General features: G+C 46.9%; 1 protein-coding gene across 3 annotated transcripts in view; it reads left to right on the top strand.

The window, feature by feature from the left end:
- Positions 1 to 10,263, top strand: part of LOC137307280 (beta-1,4 N-acetylgalactosaminyltransferase 1-like) — an 80,258-nt gene extending 69,995 nt beyond the window's left edge. For all 3 annotated transcript variants that reach the window (XM_067976728.1, XM_067976727.1, XM_067976729.1), the window contains exons 9-11: positions 1,661 to 1,801; positions 5,367 to 5,604; positions 9,713 to 10,263. In XM_067976728.1, coding sequence (XP_067832829.1) covers positions 1,661 to 1,801; positions 5,367 to 5,604; positions 9,713 to 9,930 — 597 coding nt within the window. In that variant the 3' untranslated portion in view covers positions 9,931 to 10,263. The remainder of the gene's footprint in view (positions 1 to 1,660; positions 1,802 to 5,366; positions 5,605 to 9,712) is intronic.
- Positions 10,264 to 23,225: the final 12,962 nt, after the last annotated feature.

The following is a 23,225-nucleotide window of genomic DNA, read 5'->3' as shown; positions in this document are numbered from 1 at the left end:
GCTTCACAGGAGCGATTATCAAACAAAATTTGACACTGAGACACATAAGGAGATTTTTTTTTATTCGTTCATGGGATGTGGGCGTCGCTGGCAAGGCCAGCATTTATTGCCCATCCCTAATTGCCCTTGAGAAGGTGGTGGTGAGCCGCCTTCTTGAACTACTGCAGTCTGTGTGGTATCCGTATTAGGATATTAGAAAGAGGTGGGTTTTAAGGAACATCTTAAAGGAGGAGAGAGAGGTGGAGAGGTTTAGGGAGGGAATTCCAGAGCTTAGGGCCTTGGTAGCTGAAGGCACGGCCGCCAATGGTGGAGCGATTAAAATCGGTGATAAGCAAGAGACCAGAATTGGAGGAGCGCAGAGATCATGGAGGGTTGTAGGGGCTGAAGGAGGTTAGAGATAGGGAGGGACGAGGCCAAGGAGAGAGTTAAGTATAGACGAAGATGATCAGAAACTGTGATGGTGCATGAATTGGTGTGATATCACTGATGGCAACTGGATAAGTTGAATACCATAGTTTGTAAGGTTAAACAGAAATCCCACCACCTTTTGAGAAGGCCGCTACGCCCCTTCCCTCTGGGCATACTGGCCTCCAAGATGCGCCAACCTCCTCCTAGGCTAAGGTTGCGGGAACTCCCAATAGAGGGAGCCACAGCCCCACCCTCTCTGCACCACTGACCTTGTAAGGGGCGGGTGGAGGCTCTGCAGCTGAGGATGGATCTCCGGCCTACAGGGTTCATTCTCCATCTCTACCACTGGCTCCTGCTCACTCATGATCTGTGCTTCACCCAGTGAACTCGCCTCAAACTGATTATCTAAATCCATGGGGTGGATTTAACTGTGTGGGTGCTTGGCCGTGTGAGTGATGCAGACTGCTGTAAGGTGCTGCCACTGGAATCTTCTATAGTGGCTCAGAAGTATCACCTAAAACACAGCTCATGTGGCTCTTTTAGCCCCTCTCTCACACTCCTAGACAGAATACTGGAAAAGCCATGAAGCCTGATAAACAATTCTTGTCCTATATTTAACCTCTAACCTCTCGTCGTCACCATCTTACTTGTCTCTATTGATAATCAGTGCTCCTCTGAACTGCCCTCCCTCGTTGCTCGTAAGGTCCAAATACCTCATCCTACACCCTCTTCCCTCCTTCCTGCATCCTCGCTGCGTTAAAGTCGAGACTCATCGCACGTCTCCTACTGTAACCCATCCATTCCCAAGCCCTCAAAGCTGTGCAATCTTCCCTGTCAGTCCCCTCCTATCATTTCCAACCCTGGTGGCGACCTGCATTATGGACCTTAACCATTCACCAAGAGGTTTCTCAATAAAGAAACAAGAAAAGAATCTGGAGAAAGGCTGGACGATCACCGGATTTAACAGTCTGTCTTGCCCTTCAGTGAAACCATAGAGGGCCGCTGTCATGAATGTGAGTTCCCTGGTGTGAAGCCTTGCCTGTTAGGAATGCATATCAGGAAATTGTGGGCGCCCCCCCACCCCCGGATTTACCCTTCGTTATGGATGGAAAATAATGGTCGAGGGCAGCCGTGATTTACGATTTGCATTCCCGGCAGGCAAGGCTCTGCGCGAGGGCTGTGCAGTTGTAACCTCGGCCCTTAATGGTGCCTGATTATTATTGCTCCAATTAATAGTTGCTTATTTCCCCAGGGTTGGTTTGCCGGGCGCAACTTGGCTGTCTCCCAGGTCAAAACGAAATATCTGCTCTGGGTCGACGATGACTTCATCTTCGCTTCAGACACCAAGTTAGAGAAGATGGTGGACATCCTGGAGAAAACAACTCTGGACATGGTGAGCTCACGGCCCTGTGTTAAACATTAGACACGTTGGGGGGAGACGTTCCCCTTCGACATTCCACAAATTAATAGACAATCAAGGGGGGAGGCGGATTGCCATTTCCTGAAGCAGAAAATCTCCTGTTGCATAGAAGTTTGGCGAAGTCCAACCGTCTGAACAGACTTTGATACCATTGACCCAAATTTTGCTACTATGTCGAGTGATGAAACCATTTCTGTGTCAGCCGTGGCTCAGTTGGTAGCATTCTTGCCTCTGCGTTAGATGGTCGCGGGTTCAATTCCCACTCCAGAGACTTGAGTACGCACTCTAGGCTGACACTCCCAGTGCAGTACTGAGGGAGTGCTGCACTGTCAGAGGTGCCGTCTTTCGGATGAGATGTTCCACCCTCTCAGGTGGATGTAAAAGATCTCATGGCATTATTCAAAGAAGGACAGGGGAGTTCTCCCCGGTGTCCTGGACAATATTTATCACTCAACAACATCACTAAAAACAGATTATCTGGTCATTATCACATTGCTGTTTGTGGGAGCTTGCTGTGTGCAAATTGGCTGCCGTATTTCCTACATTACAACAGTGACTACACTTCTAAAGTACTTAATTGGCTATGAAGCACTTTGGGGCATCCTGAGGTTGTGAAAGGTGCTCTCGAAATGCAAATCCTTTTTCTTTTTTAATGGTCTCTGCTTAAAATGAGTTTCACCCTCTTTGTCTCTTAGATTTGGTAACAAACAAGAAAGCCTTATCCTCTTGTCTATCACCACACAAACAGTGCAGACTTGGTTATTACTCATCTGCCTCAGGCACAACCACAAGGACTGCTGATGTTGTTTAAAAAGGGAGAAAGGGATAGACCAAGTAATTATAGGCCAGTCAGCCTAACCTCAGTGGTCGCAAATTATTGGAAAAAATTCTGAGTGGCAGTATTAATCGTCATTTAGAAAGGCACAGATTAATCAAGGCGAGTCAGCATGGATTTGGTAAGGGAAGGTCGTATCTGACTAACTTGATTGAATTTGTTGAGGTGGTAACAAGGAGGGTCGATGAGGGTAGCGCGTTCAATGTAGTCTACATGGATTTTAGCAAGGCTTTTGACAAGGTCCCACATGGCAGACTGGTCAAAAAAGTACAAGCCCATGGGATCCAAGGGAAAGTGGCAAGCTGGATCCAAAATTGGTTCAGTGGCAGGAAGCAAAGGGTAATGGTTGACGAGTGTTTTTGTGACTGGAAGGCTGTTTCCAGTGGGGTTCTGCAGAGCTCAGTACTAGGTCCCTTGCTTTTTGTGGTATGTATCAATGATTTAGACTTAAATGTAGGGGGCATGATTAAGAAGTTTGCAGATGATACAAAAGTCGTGTGGTTGATAGTGAGGAAAAAAGCTGTAGACTGCAGAAGAAAATCAGTGGACTGGTCAGGTGGGCAGAAAAGTGGCAGATGGAATTCAATCCGGACGTGTGAGGTAATGCATTTGGGGAGGGCAAACAAGGCAATAAATGGGAGGATACTGAGAGATGTAGAGGAACAGAGGGACCTTGGAGTGCATGTCCACAGATCTCTGAAGATAGCAGGACAGGTAGATAAGGTGGTTAAGAAGGCATACGGAATACTTTCCTTTATTAGCCAAGGCATAGAATATAAGAGCAGGGAAGTTATGCTAGAACTGTACAAAACACTAGTTCGGCCACAGCTTGAGTACTGCGTACAGTTCTGGTCACCACATTACAGGAAAGATGTGATTGCACTAGAGAAGGTACAGAGGAGATTTACGAAGATGTTGCCAGGACTGGAGAATTTTAGCTATGAGGAAAGATTGGATCGGCTGGGGTTGTTTTCCTTGGAACAGAGGAGGCTGAGGGGAGATTTAATCGAGGTGTATAAAATTATGAGGGGCCTAGATAGGGTGGATAGGAAGGACCTATTTCCCTTAGCAGAGGGGTCAGTGACCAGGGGGCATAGATTTAAAGTGATTGGTAGAAGGATTAGAGGGGAGCTGAGGAGAAATTTTTTCACCCAGAGGGTGGTGGGGGTCTGGAACTCACTGCCTGAAAGGGTGGTAGAGGCAGAAACCCTCAACTCATTTAAAAAGTACCTGGATGTGCACCTGAAGTGCTGTAACCTACAGGGCTACAGACCAAGTGCTGGAAAGTGGGATTAGGCTGGGTGGCTCATTTTCGGCCGGCACAGACATGATGGGCTGAATGGCCTCCTTCTTTACTGTAAATTTCTATGATTCAATGATTCTGATTTATTTAATCCCTTCAGACAATATAATTTATTCAACAAGGAAACCATTTTGTTTTTAGCTCCTGCTGTTAATGGTAGTGTTAGTTAACTCTTAAGGCTCTTTGTTCTAAGAGTGCTGTCTAAAATCCCACAGTTCCCAACTGGTTCACCAATATCCTTTAGGGAAGGAAACCTGCCGTCCTTACCTGGTCTGGCATATAAGACCACCTACTTCCACCTCCGTAACATCGCCTGTCTCCGCCCCTGCCTCAGCCCATCTGCTGCTGAAACCCTCATCCATGCCTTTGTTACCTCCAGACTCCACTATTCCAATGCTCTCCTGGCCGGCCTCCCATCTTCCACCCTCCGTAAACTTGAGCTCATCCAAAACTCTGCTGCCCGTATCCTAACTCGCACCAAGTCCCGTTCTCCCATCACGCCCCTGTGCTCGCTGACCTACATTGGCTCCCGGTCCAGCAATGCCTCAATTTTAAAATTCTCATCCTTGTTTTCAAATCCCTCCATGGCCTCGCTCCTCCCGAATCTCTGTAACCTCCTCCAGCCCTACAACCATCTCTGCACGTCTCCAATTCTGGCCTTTAGTGGATCCCCAATTTTCATTACTCCACCATTGGCAGACGTGCCTTCAGCTGTCTTGGCCCTAAGCTCTGGATTTCCCTCCCTAAACCTCCCCACTTCTCCATCTCTTTCTCCTCCTTAAGATGCTCCTTAAAACTACCTCTTCGACCAAGCTTTTGGTCACTTCTCCTTATGTGGCTCGGTATCAAAGTTTGTCTGAAAACCGTCCTGTGAAGCGCCTTGGGACGTTTTGCTACGTTTACACATGCGGGTTGTTGTTGTTGGTGTGGGACTGGAGTCACATATAACAACGTTGTTGACTCTTAACTGCCTTTTGAAGTGGCCTTGCAAGCCACTAAGTTGTATCAAACCACTACCAGGGGTTTAAGAAGAAGGCCCTCCACCACCTTCTCAGGGCAACTAGGGATGGGCAATAAATGCCGGCTTTGCCAGTGATGTGCTCATCCTGAAAATGAATATAAAAAAACGTTGACTTAATCCTTTCAGTTCTCCCAGAGTTCAGTGGTGTGATGTAATACATCATTTTAAGGCCACTTTCCTACAATGTTGGGAGCTCAGGATTGGTGAACATACCCTGAGGTTCCATCTCTTGGTGAGGAGCACAGAGGGAGGGTGCCTGTTTGATTTTCTCACTTCAAACACCACATATATTGACTAATTATGGAGATGCACTGATGGCAAATAGGCACAAAAAATACCATCTTAGCTACCACACAATCTATTTTCTGTTCCGCTCTAGGTTGGAGGCTCAGTGAGAGAAGTAACTAAATATTCAGCAACATTTCGACACAAACTAAGTGTGGAGCCAGGTGGAAAGGAGGGAGACTGCCTGCAGATCCACAGGGGCTACTACCATGAAGTGGAAGGCTTTCCTAACTGTGTCGTTGCAGATGCCATAATCAACTTCTTCATGGCCCGAACGGAAAAGATGTGGCAAGTGGGATTTGATCCTCATATATCAAGACAGGGACACTTAGGTGAGTGATGGCCCACCATGCCCCTAATAGGCAATCAAAATCATGACATATGGGTGATAACGCAGAAAATAAAAACAAAAAATGCTGGAAGAACACCTCAGGGAGGAAATTAATCTGGTCCGGGCCCAGACTCGTTGTGCGCGAGCAGCTCGTCCCCGAACAGAGAGGCCTGAGGCTGTCCCGAAATTAGGCCTCAGGCCTCATCTACACCATCGGAACGAGCTGCTGGCGCCTGCTGCACCTCCACAGGCAGCTTGCCCCATCAAAAATGAATTTCGGGCCTCAGATAAATTCTGGGTGAGTGGCTCAGATCGGGCAAAGGGGGTGATCGCCAGGACTAGGGAATAAAAACAGAAGATGCTGGAAATACTCAGCAAGTCAGGCAGCATCTGTGGAAAAAGAAGCAGAGTTAACGTTTTGGTTGATGACCCTTCGTCAACTGGAAGATGTTAAAGAGTTAGTTTTTAAGCAAGTACAGAGCCAGGGAAAGGGGGGAGGGGAGGAAAGAACAAAAGGGAAGGTCTGTGACAGGGTGGAGGGCACGAGTGATTAAATGACAAAAGGGATGATGGTGCGAGGCAAGGAGGGTGGGAATGGGATAGGTTAAGAAACAAAAGATTGGTCAGGTGGAGCTGTAAATGGCAGCAGCAGAACCATTACCAGCACTTGCTGACCGAAAAAATGGGAGCAGTGGTTATGATCTGAAGTTATTGAAATGAATGAGTCTGGAAGGTTGTAAAATGCCTAATCGAAAGATGAGGTGCTGTTCCTCGAGCTTCATTGGAACAGTGTAAGAGGCTGAGCACGGAGAGGTCAGAGCAGGAATGGGAAGGGGAATTAAAATGGCAAGCGACCGACCGGCGGATACAGTATACTAAATTGAAAGAAGGACAAGTAAACTGTTTGGTCTGGAAGGAGTGTTTGGGGTCCTGGATGGCAGGCAGGGAGGAGGTGAAAGGGCAGGTGTTGCATCTCCTGCGCTCGCATGGGAAGGTGCCATGAGGAGGAGAGTGGATGTTGGGGGTGATTGAAGAGTGGACCAGGGTTCCCCAGAAAGACTTCTTCAAAAAATACTTTTAGTTGCCAGCCCGGCTCCTGACTCGCTCATCGGTAACCAAATGTTTTCAAGGGGTCCTTCAACAGGCGTTAGGCCCCTCATTAACATATTTAAGGCACCTAATGCCTGGTTTTAAAAGATGGTCCCCACGAATTTAACAGTGGGACCAACGCCTGCACAGATTGGGCACAGACCATTCCACTGTTAAATGAGTATGCTTTGTGCCTATTTTATGCCCAATAAATGGGCACAACACATACCAGTTTCTATCCCAGTAGGTCAGTCAGCATCTGTAAAGGGGAAAAAAAGCAGGTGAACATTTTGTGTGCGACCTTCATCATTAGAACTGAAGACTAAAAGATGAGCAGGTGTGTTAGGAAGGTTGCAAAAAAATTGAAAGACAAAGAGGGAAAGGATGAACAGATGCGAAGAGAGAGTTAATGGATTGAAGGTCCTGCGAACTACTTAATAGAAAATTGTCAGATGATAGAAAAGATCATCAATGAGATGATGGACAGACATTGAAAGGACAAAAGAGTGTGCAACTATTGGAGAGTGAACAGACGTGGGCGAGACCAATACACACAAAAAGGTGAGGTGGGAATGAAAGGAAAGAAAGGCCAACAGCATCGGTTGAGACCCATCCAGCGGTGAGGTCTCCACGCCTCTCCCTCCCCCCAATACTGACGGATGCACCTCATGTCGCAAGTACCCCCTGCTGTAAAGAAAATGGTCTGAAGTTACTAAAGTCATCGTTCAAACCAAAGGGCTGCAGAGCGCCCGGGAGAAAGATACAGAGGTCGAGTTTCCGCCAAGAATGTCAATACAATCTGCGCAAAAGATATCGGGAATTTTAAACGTGAGTGAGTTACGCCCAAAACCATGGTTCACGGAAAATTTTGTGATTATGCAAATGAATTTTAGCGGAAACTTGAGATGTAACCGAACCAGTGCAATTTCAAGCGCATTTTGAGCGCAATTTCCCGATTGCGCCCAAAGTGGAAACACTACTCGATGATACTCTTCCTGAAGCCTGCGTTGATCTACATTTGAACAGTGTAGGAGGCCAAAGATGGAGAGATTAGAATTGAAATTCAGAGGGGTAGTTAAAAATGGTGAGCCTTAGGGAGAGCAGGGCCGCACTTGTAGACAGATCAGAGATGTTCATCAAAGTGGTCACATAATCTGCGTTTGGTCTCCCCGATGTACAGGAGACTCCACCTTGAGTAGTGAATTTTTTTTTTTTTTTTTTATTCGTTCACGGGATGTGGGCGTCGCTGGCAAGGCCGGCATTTATTGCCCATCCCTAATTGCCCTCGAGAAGGTGGTGGTGAGCCGCCTTCTTGAACCGCTGCAGTCCGTGTGGTGACGGTTCTCCCACAGTGCTGTTAGGAAGGGAGTTCCAGGATTTTGACCCAGCGACAATGAAGGAACGGCGATATATTTCCAAGTCGGGATGGTGTGTGACTTGGAGGGGAACATGCAGGTGGTGTTGTTCCCATGCGCCTGCTGCTCTTGTCCTTCTAGGTGGTAGAGGTCGCGGGTTTGGGAGGTGCTGTCGAAGAAGCCTTGGCGAGTTGCTGCAGTGCATCCTGTGGATGGTGCACACTGCAGCCACAGTGCGCCGGTGGTGAAGGGAGTGAATGTTTAGGGTGGTGGATGGGGTGCCAATCAAGCGGGCTGCTTTATCTTGGATGGTGTCGAGCTTCTTGAGTGTTGTTGGAGCTGCACTCATCCAGGCAAGTGGAGAGTATTCCATCACACTCCTGACTTGTGCCTTGTAGATGGTGGAAAGGCTTTGGGGAGTCAGGAGGTGAGTCACTCGCCGCAGAATACCCAGCCTCTGACCTGCTCTCGTAGCCACAGTATTTATATGGCTGGTCCAGTTAAGTTTCTGGTCAATGGTGACCCCCAGGATGTTGATGGTGGGGGATTCGGCGATGGTAATGCCGTTGAATGTCAAGGGGAGGTGGTTGGACTCTCTCTTGTTGGAGATGGTCATTGCCTGGCACTTGTCTGGCGCGAATGTTACTTGCCACTTATGAGCCCAAGCCTGGATGTTGTCCAGGTCTTGCTGCATGCGGGCTCGGACTGTTTCATTATCTGAGGGGTTGCGAATGGAACTGAAAACTGTGCAGTCATCAGCGAACATCCCCATTTCTGACCTTATGATGGAGGGAAGGTCATTGATGAAGCAGCTGAAGATGGTTGTGCCTAGGACACTGAATACAGTACGCTAGATTAGAGGAAGTACATGTAAATTGCTGTCTCAAATGGAAGGAGTGTTTTGGGATCTGGAAGGGGTTGAATGGATAGGTGTTGCATCTGCTGTGGTTTTATGGGATGGTGCCAAGGGAAGGGCAGCTGGAAATAAGGGTGGTGGAAGAGGGAAACAGGGTATCGCAGAGGGAACGGTCCCTCTAGAAAGTGGAGGGGAATCACGTTGCAGGTGATGGAAATGGTGGAAGATAACTTGGTGAATGTAGAGGATGGTGGGATGGAAGGTGAGAACAAGAGCGACAAGTTACAAAGGCAGGCAATGTTACGGAGGTGAAAGTAGGCAGTCTTTGTGATGGAGAGGATATCCCTACAACCCTCTGAGAGCTCTGTACTCCTCCAATTCTGGCCTCTTGTGTATCCCCAACTTTCTTCACTCCACCATTGGCGGCCGTGCCTTCAGCTGTCTAGGCCCTAAGCTCTGGAATTCCCTCCCTAAATCTCTCCGCCTCTCTACCTCTCTCTCCTCTTTTAAGACGCTCCTTAAAACCTACCTCTTTGACCAAGCTTTTGGTCACCTGTCCTAATATCTCCTTATCAAAGAAAGTCAAATTTTGTTTGATAATTGCTCCTGTGAAGGACCTTGGGATGTTTTACGATGTTAAAGGCACTTTATAAATGCAAGTTGTTGCTGATGAGGCCAGAAGCTCAGCTCGGGGCCCAATAGGACGGCGAGGTTGAGAATAGTCTGATTCTAACTGAGACGTGGATGAGAGGAAAATTCGAGCCAAAGCTTGTCCGATTAACTGCATTGACCCTTCTCTTTCGCTGCAGAGTTTTTCATTGATGGTTTGGGCCTTCTCCACGTTGGCTCCTGCAGTGATGTCATGGTAGATCATGCCTCCAAAATCACGATGCCTTGGACAAAGAAAAGCGAAAGTGAGAAGATGTACAAACAATTCCGTTACGTCCGGGCATCAGAGGATGATGGCAACTTACAGAACAAACTGTTTTATTTTAAAAACAGGTTTAAATGCATCAGGAGCAGCTGAGGAGATTACACTTCGGACTGTAATTTATATTGGAATTACTGGAAAATTCGCGTGCAAATTTAGTTCCAACTGTTTTGCCTCAGTTCTTCTCGAACTTCTGCCCTAGATTCTGAAATCACTCTTTCCCAGAACCTCAAGATCATGGAACTCCTCACCTCTTTCCAGTCTGCCCCTTCCACCAAGCTCAAATCAAAACTTGTCGTCAACCATCACTCCTCTTCTCTCCTATTCTTTGCAAACTTGGTGGTGTCCTGCAACATGGGAAGTGGTGCCTTCACGTAAATGTCTAAGTTTAAAAAAATAAACCGTAGTTATCTGTTTGACAGACTTTGATTGCGATCGCATTGTGTTCCTTTTTAGAGTCTATATTGATTTAATAACACAGGACAGTTTTTTTTAAGAAGTATTGTTAAAACCATTCAAATTTGGGCAGTGTGCAATAAGAGAAACAAGCACAACATGACAACAGGCCATTTGAATGTGTTCACACACAAAATTCCTCAGTCCATCTATCTTAACAAAGGTATCAACCTGTTTGTGTCTTAATGGCACCAACAAGATCGCAAAATTTCATTCTAACCTGTTTGACCTCTCACCCCAGTGGTTGAAGCTTGGCCAAAAGATGGAGCCCAACAAAACGAGGAATTAAAGGGGAGATTTGCCGGGAACGCATATGGGAAATTGAATGCTCCATCCCATGGTTTTCCACCTGTTAAAGCTATTGGCCTAGACTCCGGCCCTCAACCACCAGATGGGGGCAGAACAGTGGTCAGGAAAGCACTCCACTGTGTCCTCGACTCTTTATGCCTCCCCCTCCCTCCCATTTCCCTGTATCCAGGTCCAGCAGCGCAGAATGAGCTCGCACACCTCTGGGTGAGTGTATGGCAAGAACATGCAAACCAGGGGAATTCAGCCTGAAACTGGTTTCCCTCAATTTGCATTGTTTGAACGCAAGAGACACCATGTTAGGCCCAGTATTCCACTGTTCAAAGGTCGGCGGAAAGGGGTCCGAAACTTTTTCCCCTCTGCAACAGGTCCCAGGAGGAAAGTTTCCATTTTACAAGCAGCTCGGAGACAGCCGGCAACGGGCAAAGCTCCACCCCCATTTCAGCGGGACTCCCCAGCATGGGTCGAGGAGCCTGCCTCCTGTATTTAAAAGACAACTGAGGCCAGACGTTTGGCTGGTGTCAGGAGTACCTTTCGGCCGCAAGTTCCAGCCAGCCAGGGATTAGAACGTAGGAACAGGAGGCCATTCGGTCCCTCGAGCCTCTTCCACTCAGACAAATTATAGTCAGACTGGTGAATGGTGAAATGGGCAGACGCATGGCAGATGAAAAAGTGCGAAGTGATACATTTTGGAAGGAAGAATGAGGAGAGGCAATATAAACTAAATGGTACAATTCTAAAGGGGGTGCAGGTACACAAATCTTTGAAGGTGGCAGGACAAGTTGAGAAGGCTATTAAAAAAAGCATATGGGATCTTCGGTTTCATAAATAGAGGCATAGAGCACAAAAGCAAGGAAGTTATGCTAAACCTTTATAAAACACTGGTTAGGTCCCAGCTGGAGTATTGTGTTCAATTCTGGGCACCACACTTTAGGAAGGATGTCAGGGCCTTAGAGAGGGTGCAGAAGAGATTTACTAGAATGGTACCAGGATGAGGGACTTCAGTTATGTGGAGAGACTGGAGAAACTGGGTTTGTTCTCCTTAGAACAGAGAAGGTTAAGGGGTTAAGATCCCATCATGCCTGTGCTGACTCTTTGAAAGAGCTATCCAATTAGTCCCACTCCCCTGCTCTTTCCCCATTGCCCTGCAATTTTCTCCCCTTCAAGTATTTATCCAATTCCCTTTTGAAAGTTATTATTGAATCTGCTTCCACCGCCCTTTCAGGCAATGCATTCCAGATCATAACAACTCTCTGCATTAAAAAAAAAATTCTCCTCATCTCACCTCTGGCTCTTTTGCCAATTATCTTAAGTCTGTGTCCTCTGGTTACCGACCCACCTACCACTGGAAACAGTTTCTCCCTATCTACTCCATCAAAACCCTTCATGATTTTGAACACCTCTATTAAATCTCCCCATAACCTTTTCTGCTCTAAAGAGAACAACCCCAGTCTCTCCACGTAACTGTGTGTTTTCTCTGGACAAATAGATGAAGTGAGTGGAGCAGGGAAACAAGGCATCTGTGACCTACATGATGTAACTACGCACTGCAGGTTGGGGGGCATTTGGCAAAGATCGGAAGGACCCGGTTCCATTAGAGCAGCTATTAAATTGATAGTCACGAACGAGTTGAATTGCTTCCTGTGTGTGGTCGCAGGAGTGTGCACAGTTCTGTCATCGTCTCTTGCAAGAGGTGTCCTTCAACATGTCCAGGGTACGATTGTCTGGCCCTGTACACATGGGTAGGCAGCATAAGGCTGGATCCTAATGAACGCCTAAGGTGCAAACTCACCTGTCCAATGTAGCTCCTCTGATCCTCCTCCAAAACCTACAAATAGAGAGGGATGCCCAGAGGGAAACCATTTAAAAACATAATTATATAGAATTGCACAGAATGTACAGCACTTTGCAACAGGCCCAACTGGCCCCTGCCGGTGTTTATGCTCCACACGAGCCTTCTCCCTCCCTACTTCATCTCACTTTATCAACATATCCTCCTATTCCTTTCTCCCTCATGTGTTTATCTAACTTCCTTAAATGTATCTACACTATTCGCCTCAACTACTCCTTGTAGTAGTGAGTTCCACATTCTCACCACCCTCTGGGTGAAGAAGTTTCTCCTGAATTCCCCATTGGATTTATTAATGACTATCTTATTTTTATATTAGAAGCATAGCATGAAATAGCCAGTAGAAACAGGCAGAGCTAGCAGATCGAGTGGAGCTTTAAGAAGCATAAAGTTCCTTTGTACCAAAGCAGCAGAACAGCTAAAGAGCAAAGCAGGAAAACAACTGTACAGCAAAGAAGCTTTGAATTAGGGTCAAAAACAACTGATAGGACCAGTAATTGCTAAACAATGAGAAGCCTCTTTAAGAGCAAAGACCCAACATCAGGCATAGGACATCCTTTGCCGTGCCTGTACAAACTGGCCACTAAGTATCTGGAGCTCTGTTCGGGTATTCCAGACAGATTTTGGGGCTCAGTCTGTTGAGGGAGGTTTAATGAGCCTTGTGTGCAGCACGCCGATGCCCGAGCCAGTTTGCCCACACCTGCCAACAACCATATCTGGAGTCCCTCACGCAGCTACTGGGCAATGCCCATTAGGAACAGCATCTTCAGGTCCAGGTCAGTGTTGCCATTAGCTACAACGACCCCATGGCCAACCTGCACCAAAAGGACTGCTGCTTTAGAGCACAGGCTGGAAAATATACCCTCCAGTGTTAGTGCCAAGCTCTACCAGGTCAGGTATAGCATAGGTTAAATACATTGTAAAGATCGGTCTACGCTACTCCATCAATGTACTGTACCTTAATCTCAACCTCAAAAGAACATTTCCCCACTGTATCAATGTGACATTTTAATCTTCCCTGAATATGGAACCACTGACTGAGACTGTCAATTTGTGAGTACCTGTGGCTGTTGTTTTATTATGAGCTATGATAAGGCTGTCGAAACGCATTTCATTGGGCTCCCTTACAGCTAGTAGAGAGAGGAGACTTTGGTATCATTAGCTTGAGCTGGATTCAAATGTAGAGGGATTTAGTAGTTATTGTAGCCAACTGTGTCATCCAGTCCCATGACTGTTGATGTCTAAAAGTAGTGTGATTCCAAGTATATTTGAAGGTTGCAAAATAATTAGAAAAAGCACAGCCTTGGAACTGGACTTGGAACCATGGGAAGAATGAATTGGGATTTATTCGAGGTCCAATTACCTAATGATATGTCCTACATAAACCGTTAAAACAGATTAAAAAGAGAGCCATCAGCAGGATTGCAGTATTTAACTCTTACATCACCTCAGAGATATCAAGGGCTGACAGGACACGAGGCAAGATTACTAAGAGTTATTTTATTTTGCTACGACAATTAGTCTTCACCAACAACATGGTGCTATAATTCTGAAACCAGGTTTTTGCAACACAGCATTAGCTGAGTCCCACTTAACATGAAGTTCAGCACTTGGTTTCAAGGACTATAATAGTCTTAGGTGTCAGCCGTGGCTCAATGAGTTGCATTCACACTTGAGTCAGAAGTTTGTGGTTCAAGTCACACTCCAGAGACTTGAGCACAAAATCTAGTCTGACATTCGACAGTGTAGTACTGAGGCAGTGCTGCTCTGTTGGAGGTGCCGTCTTTCAGATGAGACCTTAAACTGAGGCCCCCGTCTGCCCTCTCGGGTGGACCGGAAAAATTCCACGGCACTATTCGAGGAAGAGCAGGAGAGTTCTCCCTGGTGTCCTGGCCAATATTTATCCCTCAACCAACATCACTAAAAACAGATTGGGGTCAATTTTAGCACCCACGATCGGGTGCGTTCCTGGCTTGGGGGGGGGGGGGCTCCGAAAATCGGGGATTCCCGGGGCGGGTCGGGAGCCCGGCTCCAACCCGCCCACTTCTGGGTTTCCCACAGACGCGCTGACGTGTGCGTGCAGCCCCCGCGTGTGGGACTCCCGCAGGCAATTAAAGCCGGCGGGGTGCCACTTCAGCTATTTATTTAGGTATTTCAGGTCGTTTAATATGATATTTTACATGGGGTGGGATTTCAGAAACAACTGGGACTGTTTCCCGTACTGGGGGAAAACACTCCCAGTTCAAATGGACATGTTGCAGCCATCAGCCTGTGGCAGCTGCAAAGGTCCATTTGACAGGTGGGGGGGAGACCCTCACTCATTGCAGGAGGCCACTCTGTCACTTTGGACAAAGTTTGGACTCCACCACCCTCCTCCTAACAATAAAATTCACCAACTTGCACACTTACCCCGCTGTCCACACACATTTACCTACCTTGCGGACCCCCTCAGATGTACATCTTCCGGATGGGGGCCGCCGTAGCTGCAGTCATGACCTCCTCGGAGGACGAACAGCATCACCAGCCTCGCCGGCCACCTCTGACACGTGGAGCTCCACAACACAGTGCTGTGACACATCCACCTGTACAGCAGGAGGGAGGGCAACCGCAGCGAGAGATGCATCGCAGAAGGCACTACCCTCGCCACAGGGTCCACAGACCGAGGCTCAGATTCCTGGACCTCTCTGAGCAGCAGTGCACACGGAGGCTCAGAGTCACTCGACATGTAGTCGTGGACATCTGCAGCCTCCTTCATGCTGAGCTGCTCCCGGCTGGCCCGAGCACCATCTCCTTACCTGCCGCTGTCAAAGTCACCACTGCCCTCAACAATTTCCCCTCCGCGTCCTTCCAGGGTGCCACCAGGGACATCGCCGACGTCTCTCAGTCGTCTGCACAAAAGAGCCCTGCAAATACACCTACACCCACTCTGCAGTGACACAGTGGGTGGCATCAGGTGTGGGTCTTCATTGTGATCCTCAGGAAAGGGCATTATTGCACAAACCAGACAAGATTCGCAAAGACATGGCAGTAGTGGTGCCAATATAATATGTAATGTGAGTTGATCAGAAATTCAATATAAGTAACACCCATGACAAACCCTCAAACACCCTTGTGCATCCCCTTCATGCTCACGACACGTTTGCCTTACGCTGCCTACTGCACATATGTGATGCATGCCCTGTGGCTGCAGCACAGGTAGTGGCAGGTTGAGTGAGGCTGGCCGTGAAAGAGATGCACGAGAGGGTGAGTATGAGATAGAGCCATGAGATTGTATGAGGATTGGGTTGAGTGGTAGTGGTGGGATGAGTACTGGCGAGGTGAGTAAGTGCAGGTCAGATGAGGATGAGGTTAGAGTGGGTGTGAGGGGTGATGTGACAAGAGTAGTGTTGGCAGTGCAGAAGGAGATGTGGGGTGGGGGCGGTGATGTGGCAGACGGAGTGTAGGGGAATGAGTAAGTGTACTCACTTTGGCTGACCTACTGCAGTCATGGAGCGCCTCCTGCACTGTATGCAGGTGGGCAATATGTTGGTGGTGCAGGTGACCTCCTCTGCCACCTCGAGCCAGGCCTTGGTGGCAGAGGCAGGCCGCTTCCTCCCGCCCACCGGGGGGAAGATCTCTGTCCTCCCCCTCCTCCTCCTCACCCCATCTAATGATACCTGGAGTGAGGCATCATTAAACCTGGGAGCAGCCTTCCCCCTGGGCTGCTCCATGCTGTAATTTTTCCTATTTCCTGCAGCATCAGTCAGTGGAGGACTGCCCCTTTAAATAGGGCTCCTCCAGCTGACAGAGCTTACTGCGTATGCGCAGCCCGCCCGACACGCAGCTCAGCAGTGGGGAACCCGGAAGACCAGGTAAGTGGATCCAATCAGCCTGCGATTGTGCGCGGAGCAGACTGATTTCACCGGGCGCGTTACTCACGCACCCAATCGCCCCCCCGCCGCGAACCCGCCGCCCTGGTAATATCGGGCCCCAGGTTTTTGCAGCACAGCATTAGCTGAGTCCCACTTAACATGAAGTTCAGCACTTGGTTTCAAGGACTATAATCGTCTTAGGTGTCAGCCGTGGCTCAATGAGTTGCACTCACACTTGAGTCAGAAGTTTGTGGTTCAAGTCACACTCCAGAGACTTGAGCACAAAATCTAGTCTGACTTTCGTCAGTGTAGTACTGAGGGAATACTTCTCTGTTGGAGGTGCCGTCTTACAGATGAGACCTTAAACCGAGGCCCCGTCTGCCCTCTCGGGTTGACCGAAAAGATTCCACGGCACTATTCGAGGAAGAGCAGGGGAGTTCTCCCTGGTGTCCTGGCCAATATTTATCCCTCAACCAACATCACTAAAAACAGATTATCTGGTCATTTATCTCATTATTGTTTGTGGGATCTTGCTGTGCGCAAATTGGCTGCTGCGTTTCCTACATTATAACAGTGACTACACTTCAAAAGTACTAGGCAGGTGACATTTATCTTGGGCAGTAGTGCATAAAGGGCATTTTAAGATCGGGCAGGGTGTCCAATGAGCTGCCGATTTGCTATCGCCCGCCCAAAACGAATTTCACCTCTCCATTAGCTGTAAAGCGCTTTGGGACGTCCTGAGGTTGTGAAAGGCATTGTCTAAATGCAAGTCTTTCTTCATTTCTTTTAACGAACAAATAACAAAACTGTTAAATTGGGTAACAATTTGTAAGTCATTCAACTCACTAACTTCCCCCTTCTAATTGCAGCATCTGTTGTTCCTCCACTTCTGTTTCTGTTCAACTTTATTAATAGGTTTGCATATCTGCCAATTCACTGTTCTGGTGAAGTATTATTATACCTGAAATATTAAGCTACCTGTTCTCTTTACATCTTTTTCTGTGCAATACTTGAATGTGTGGCGTTGGATACCATGTACTTGCATCTCAAGTACAGCACATCTCCTGGGGACGGTACTCTTTGACTAGATATGCAAAACAACATAAAAACAAAAATCTAAATGAGATAATCCTTTGGGAACTGCTGTAGCATTTCTGTACCAGACTGAATTTTGGAGCTGGTGTGACACAACAGCTCGCCAGTGAAGAGGAGAGAAAATTGGGGCTGCTGTTAGTGTTACGGTGACCTTCAGGTAAGTGGGTCTGGGGTCAGGTCAGGTCAGGGATCGGGACTGGGGATCAGGTCGGGGATCACGGGGGTCAGGTATTGGGGCCTGTGTCGGTATCTGGGATGGTGGGGGTCAGGCATGGGTTCTTGGTTGGCAGGTGCTCAGTAGGATTGATTTCCCTGAGTGTAGCCCGTGATGGCGCTGGCTGCCTCAGGGCAAACCAATATTGGAGTGGGGACCTCAAACAGGTGTTAGGCCCCTTATTTGCAAATGCATAGGGCCTAACGCCTCTTGTTTGACCTTACCCAATATGGCGGGCAGCGCACTTCCGGCACACTCTTCCTGCCCGCCATATTGGGGCCTTCGTGGCGCCAGAAAAATGGGCAAACCAATTTCTAGGCTAGTGTATGCAAGACTATGATGGCACTATAAGGGAACCTCTCACTAATGCTACTGGCACTCAGGAATTCAGTTTGCAGGAAGTATCTGACCTCCCTTCAATTGTAGGCGGAAAGGGCAGTTGCTTTCAGAAGCCACAAGGCATTCTGGTGAACCTGCATTCAGCTGCTTTCCACGATGCACTGTTATTGTCCTATTTATATAATCGGTCAGCACATGTCAGAGGAGTTACATGGGCTTGTACAAAGCAATTTTGGAATAGGGATCCCTGTCTTTAGTTTTTCATAGTTTCAAATAATTTGGGTTAAAATGGACGCTGCTTTCTCTTTGTTATGCACAAAATGGAAGACAGAGGCACTCCGTCTGCGTAAACCAGGCCCACGAGTTTGCTGATAAAGAAAGTTCCCTTGTGACAGCACGTTTAAAATACTAATTTATGCAGCTTGGCTAAGGAGCTGCAATGTCTTTGTGGAGCATGTGTGAAGTTGGTCTGAGGTGAAATGTCTTTTGAATAGCAATAATTTAAGATAAAGTTGCTTTAAGTGTAAATTGAATTGTATATTATATTCTGTATGGGATTTAATAAGTATTTTAATCTCAGATAATTGGTGCTCAACTTCTCATTTGCATTCCTTGTAATCATTTTTTTAATGTTTGTAATATGCTCAATAAAGATCATTTTTACCCCTTGTGAACTGATTCTGTCTTTTCTGTCTGTACTCTCGGTATCTGGCTGCTTTTATGTATTATTCAGCGTATAAATAAACTTGCCTATTAGTTTTAGCCTGTACCGCGAGTCTGCTGCATAGAACGTTCCACCTTCCAAAAAAGATTAGTGCCCTCATGAGGGCCAGTGGTTGATACCACAATTAGGGGGTATTTGTTAATCCCAGGCACACTATCTGACACATGGCACGCATAAAGGTTTGTATGGAAGCTGCCTTTTTACTGTTAACACAGGACAGGTTGTTGGGAGAACCCCCACCCTCCCCCAGTGATAATGGTACTGTCCAGTGTGGAGCTGAGTGATACAGAGGGTCTCAATCTGTTTTCTTGGCCTGTGCTGTGAGGTAGCTGATTTCAGCCAGCGTGAGATAGGAGTAGTCCAACTGCCCAGTGGGGGAAATTCACCAGGGTTCCCATTCCTATCCAGTGACCCCCCCTTGCTGAAAAGGGCATATGTCTGAAAGTCAGGTGAGGATAGGATCAGGCAAGGCGGCGATGCCTCTATGGTTGAATAGCCTGCCGACTCTCGCTATCTCGGCTCACACATGAGAGCTGGCACGAGTTCCAATGAGGGCCCAATAAAGGCCCCAGGGGTTCTGCTCCACCACATTCCATTGGCGGGGCAGGAATCTCAGCATTTTGGTCCCTTCATTTTTATTATACTCAGGAGTAATATCAGGAAGTACTGTTGCATAGAAAGGGTAGTGGAAATCTGGAACTCAAAAGGCTGTGGATGGTGGATCAATTGAAATTTTCAGGACTGAGATCGATAGAGTTTTGTAAGGTAAGGGTATTAAGGGATATGGAACCAAGGTGGGTAAATGAAGTGAAGATACAGATCAGCCTTAGGAACAGAGGAACAGGAGTAGGCCATTCAGCCCCTCGTGCCTGCTCCACCATTTGATAAGATCATGGCTGATCTGTGATCTAACTCCATATATCCGCCTTTGTCCCATATCCCTTAATACCTTTGGTTGCCAAAAAGCTATCTATCTCAGATTTAAATTTAGCAATTGAGCTAGTATCAATTGCCGTTTGCGGAAGAGAGTTCCAAACTTCTACCACCCTTTGTGTGTAGAAATGTTTTCTAATCTTGCTCCTGAAAGGTCTGGCTCTAATTTTTAGACTGTGCCCCCGACTCCTAGAATCCCCAACCAGCGGAAATAGTTTCTCTCTATCCACCATATCCGTTCCCCTTAATATCTTATAAACTTCGATCAGATCACCCCTTAACCTTCGAAACTCCAGAGAATACAACCCCAATTTGTGTAATCTCTCCTCGTAACTTAACCCTTGAAGTCCTTGAAGCCTTGATCTAATAGAATGGCGGAACAGGCTCGAGGGGCTGAATGGCCTACTCCTGTTCCTAATGCTCTCCAAGTTTGCATTTTGAGGAAGGGGCAGAATAATTCTGATACGATGAAGGATAAAAAGAAATGACAACAGAACTATACTCTTCAGCCCTGATTTTAGCTCGGTGCGTGAGGGAACGGACGGTGTGAGTCCCAGGGCCTTTTTAACTCTCAGGCCTTCTTTCAATTTTCAAATAGGACTCCCGCCCGGAGCCGGAGGGACTGGTATGATGGCTGGCAGGTGGGAGCCTGAAATCGCGCGGCAGCAGGCCGCTGCCAGAGGCCCAAAGGAACAGTCCTCGGCAAATGTGAATGATTGTAGTGGGGGAGGGTCAGAGATGATTACAGGCGCGGGAAGGGGGAAAGAAAGCCTGGGGAAAGGGAGGCCCAAGGATTTCTTGTGGGGCTCCTGCTCCTCCTGGCCAACAAGAAAACTTTTAAATAAAATATAAAACATAATTTACTCGGGCCTCTTCCGGCCTCGGGTCCAATTGGCGGCAGCTTTTCTCCGGCCCGGCTCACGCGGCCCGGGGTTAAAATCGCATCAGGGTCCTAATGACATCATCGCATCCCAACTTTTGAATGTTTATGAGGCCTGGTGAAGGCCTGACACACCTCACGAAACCCAGGAATAAAAATGGCGACCGGCAAGAGCGCAGCGCCAACACGGAGGAAAGAACGCTGCCGCGAATTTAATCGCCCGTGCTCCCTGCCCTTATCAGACACGGGGGGAGGGCTTTAAAAGTGGGGCTCTTTTCTCAGACCCTTCCTTTGTGCAATCTGAAGAAATACATCAGCTCTTGGTTCTAAAAGTTTGAGACAGCAAATAACACAAGGTCAGGGATATTCTGATGAAGGTCATAATGGTTTGTGGCTGTTACTGTAATGGAGAGCTATGTTATTATCGGTGACTTACTCTGAGACTGCACCCTGGAAATTGCTGTTGCTAACTTGAGAGGAACCACCTAATAGCTTTGCATAACACCCTTTTGTGTTCTGACAGAGGTTTTAACCCATTGAAACCCATGCTTGTGTTAAAATAGTGGACAAAGGAATACTGGACTAAAGTGGCCAAGACTAATTTCTAAGCTCAGAAAGTATAATAGGATAGCAAGAAACAAGTCAATAAACAAGTATATTATTGTTAATAGTAAGTTGCCTCAACGCACATGAATCTAATTCAATCTAGTTTAATGGGTAGTCTTTCTTTTTGTACATTCTCTCAGATGAAGTGCTAATACGCATCAGAACATATTTACGTATTTATATTGATCTGATACATTAAAATGCTGGAAAATGCAAAACTTCTGAATTCCCCTCCCCCAGACCATCTCGAAAATAAATCCAGTATATGATGTACAGTATACCTACTTCTACAGTTGGTACCACACCGTTAAGTGTTACCAATCGTGATAGGAACATAGGAATTGCTGGATGATAAAAGACCAAGGTCCATCTAGTTGGCCTTCTACCATCCTGGTAGTCACATGATACAACGATAATGGAGTTGTTGACTAATCCTAGCAATCAATCTCTATCAGTGAGTCTCCAACAGTCCCAGACATGAGGCGAGGAAAACCCCCAGTGGTGGAGAGCTTTGGGAACCATAGGTCCAAAGTCATCTGTTCCTTCCAAGCCCGTTACACTCACCACACGTCATGTCTCAAATTACTCAGATACTGTCTCCCAAAATATTATCTATTTAGCATTTGACTGAATCAACACTAACTGCTTCCATCACCTCCCCAGGGAGCCTGTTCCATAGATTGACCACTCGCTCACTGAAATATTGTTTCTGCAGATTGGTTTTGAATTTACCTCCCTTCAAACGCAGGCCGTGTCCTCTGGTTCTACTGTTCTGGACAAGGTGAAACAGCTTGTCATGCTCTATGTTATCTAGTCCTATTGGAATCCTAAAAACAGCAATCACATCACCTCTCAACCTTTGCTTTTCCAGTGAGAACATGCCCAATTTACATAATCGCTCCTTATAATCCAATCTCTCCATTCCCTCAATCATTCTCTTCTGTCTCCTCTCAATAGCTGAAATATCCTTTTTGCGCAGTGGCGTCCAAGGCTGTACACAGAACTCTAAGTGCGGTCGCACCAGTGATTTATAAAGTGCCAGGATTACCTCACTATTTAGGCTCAATATTGATCTTTTAATACATCCCAACATTAGATTTGCTTTGCTCACTGCCACTGAGCATTGTTGCGATAGTTTCTGTTCATTTTCCACGCGTATTATTTTCTTTCAATTTAAGTAATACTCCCTTTCTGGATTTTTTGTCCCCATGTGAAACACTTTGCATTTCTTTACATTGAGTATTATCTGCCACCAATCTGCCCAATTCCCAATTATTTATATCTAGAGGACTAGAGTACAAGCGGGCAGAAGTTATGCTGCAGCTATACAAAACCCTGGTTAGACTGCACCTGGAGTACTGTGAGCAGTTCTGGGCACCGCACCTTCGGAAGGACATATTGGCCTTGGAGGGAGTGCAGCGTAGGTTTACTAGAATGATACCTGGACTTCAAGGGTTAAGTTACGAGGAGAGATTACACAAATTGGGGTTGTATTCTCTAGAGTTTCGAAGGTTAAGGGGTGATCTGATCGAAGTTTATAAGATATTAAGGGGAACAGATAGGGTGGATAGAGAGAAACTATTTCCGCTGGTTGGGGATTTTAGGAGTAGGGGGCACAGTCTAAAAATTAGAGCCAGACCTTTCAGGAGCGAGATTAGAAAACATTTCTACACACAAAGGGTTGTAGAAGTTTGGAACTCTCTTCCGCAAACGGCAATTGATACTAGCTCAATTGCTAAATTTAAATCTGAGATAGATAGCTTTTTGGCAACCAAAGGTATTAAGGGATATGGGCCAAAGGCAGGTATATGGAGTTAGATCACAGATCAGCCATGAACTTATCAAATGGCGGAGCAGGCACGAGGGGCTGAATGGCCTACTCCTGTTCCTATGTTCCTATATTCAAATCCTCCCGTAGCTGATCCTGTTCAGCTTTGGAGTCTACCGCCTTCATTAGCTTTGAGTCATCTGCAAATTTAGCCATTGTGCTTGTGACTCCGAGCTCCTCCAGATCATTTATGAAGATATTAAACAATAGAGGTCCCAAAACAGACCCCTGTGGGACCCCACTAGTAACATTCCCCCAGGCTGATGACAATCCCTGTACCAGATTTTCCAGAGGAATTGTATCAAAGGCC

Source organism: Heptranchias perlo, chromosome X (assembly GCF_035084215.1).
Source record: "Heptranchias perlo isolate sHepPer1 chromosome X, sHepPer1.hap1, whole genome shotgun sequence".
Taxonomy (NCBI): Eukaryota; Metazoa; Chordata; class Chondrichthyes; order Hexanchiformes; family Hexanchidae; genus Heptranchias; species Heptranchias perlo.
Note: the sequence above shows the minus strand (reverse complement) of the source record. Positions and strands in the feature narration are given on the sequence as shown.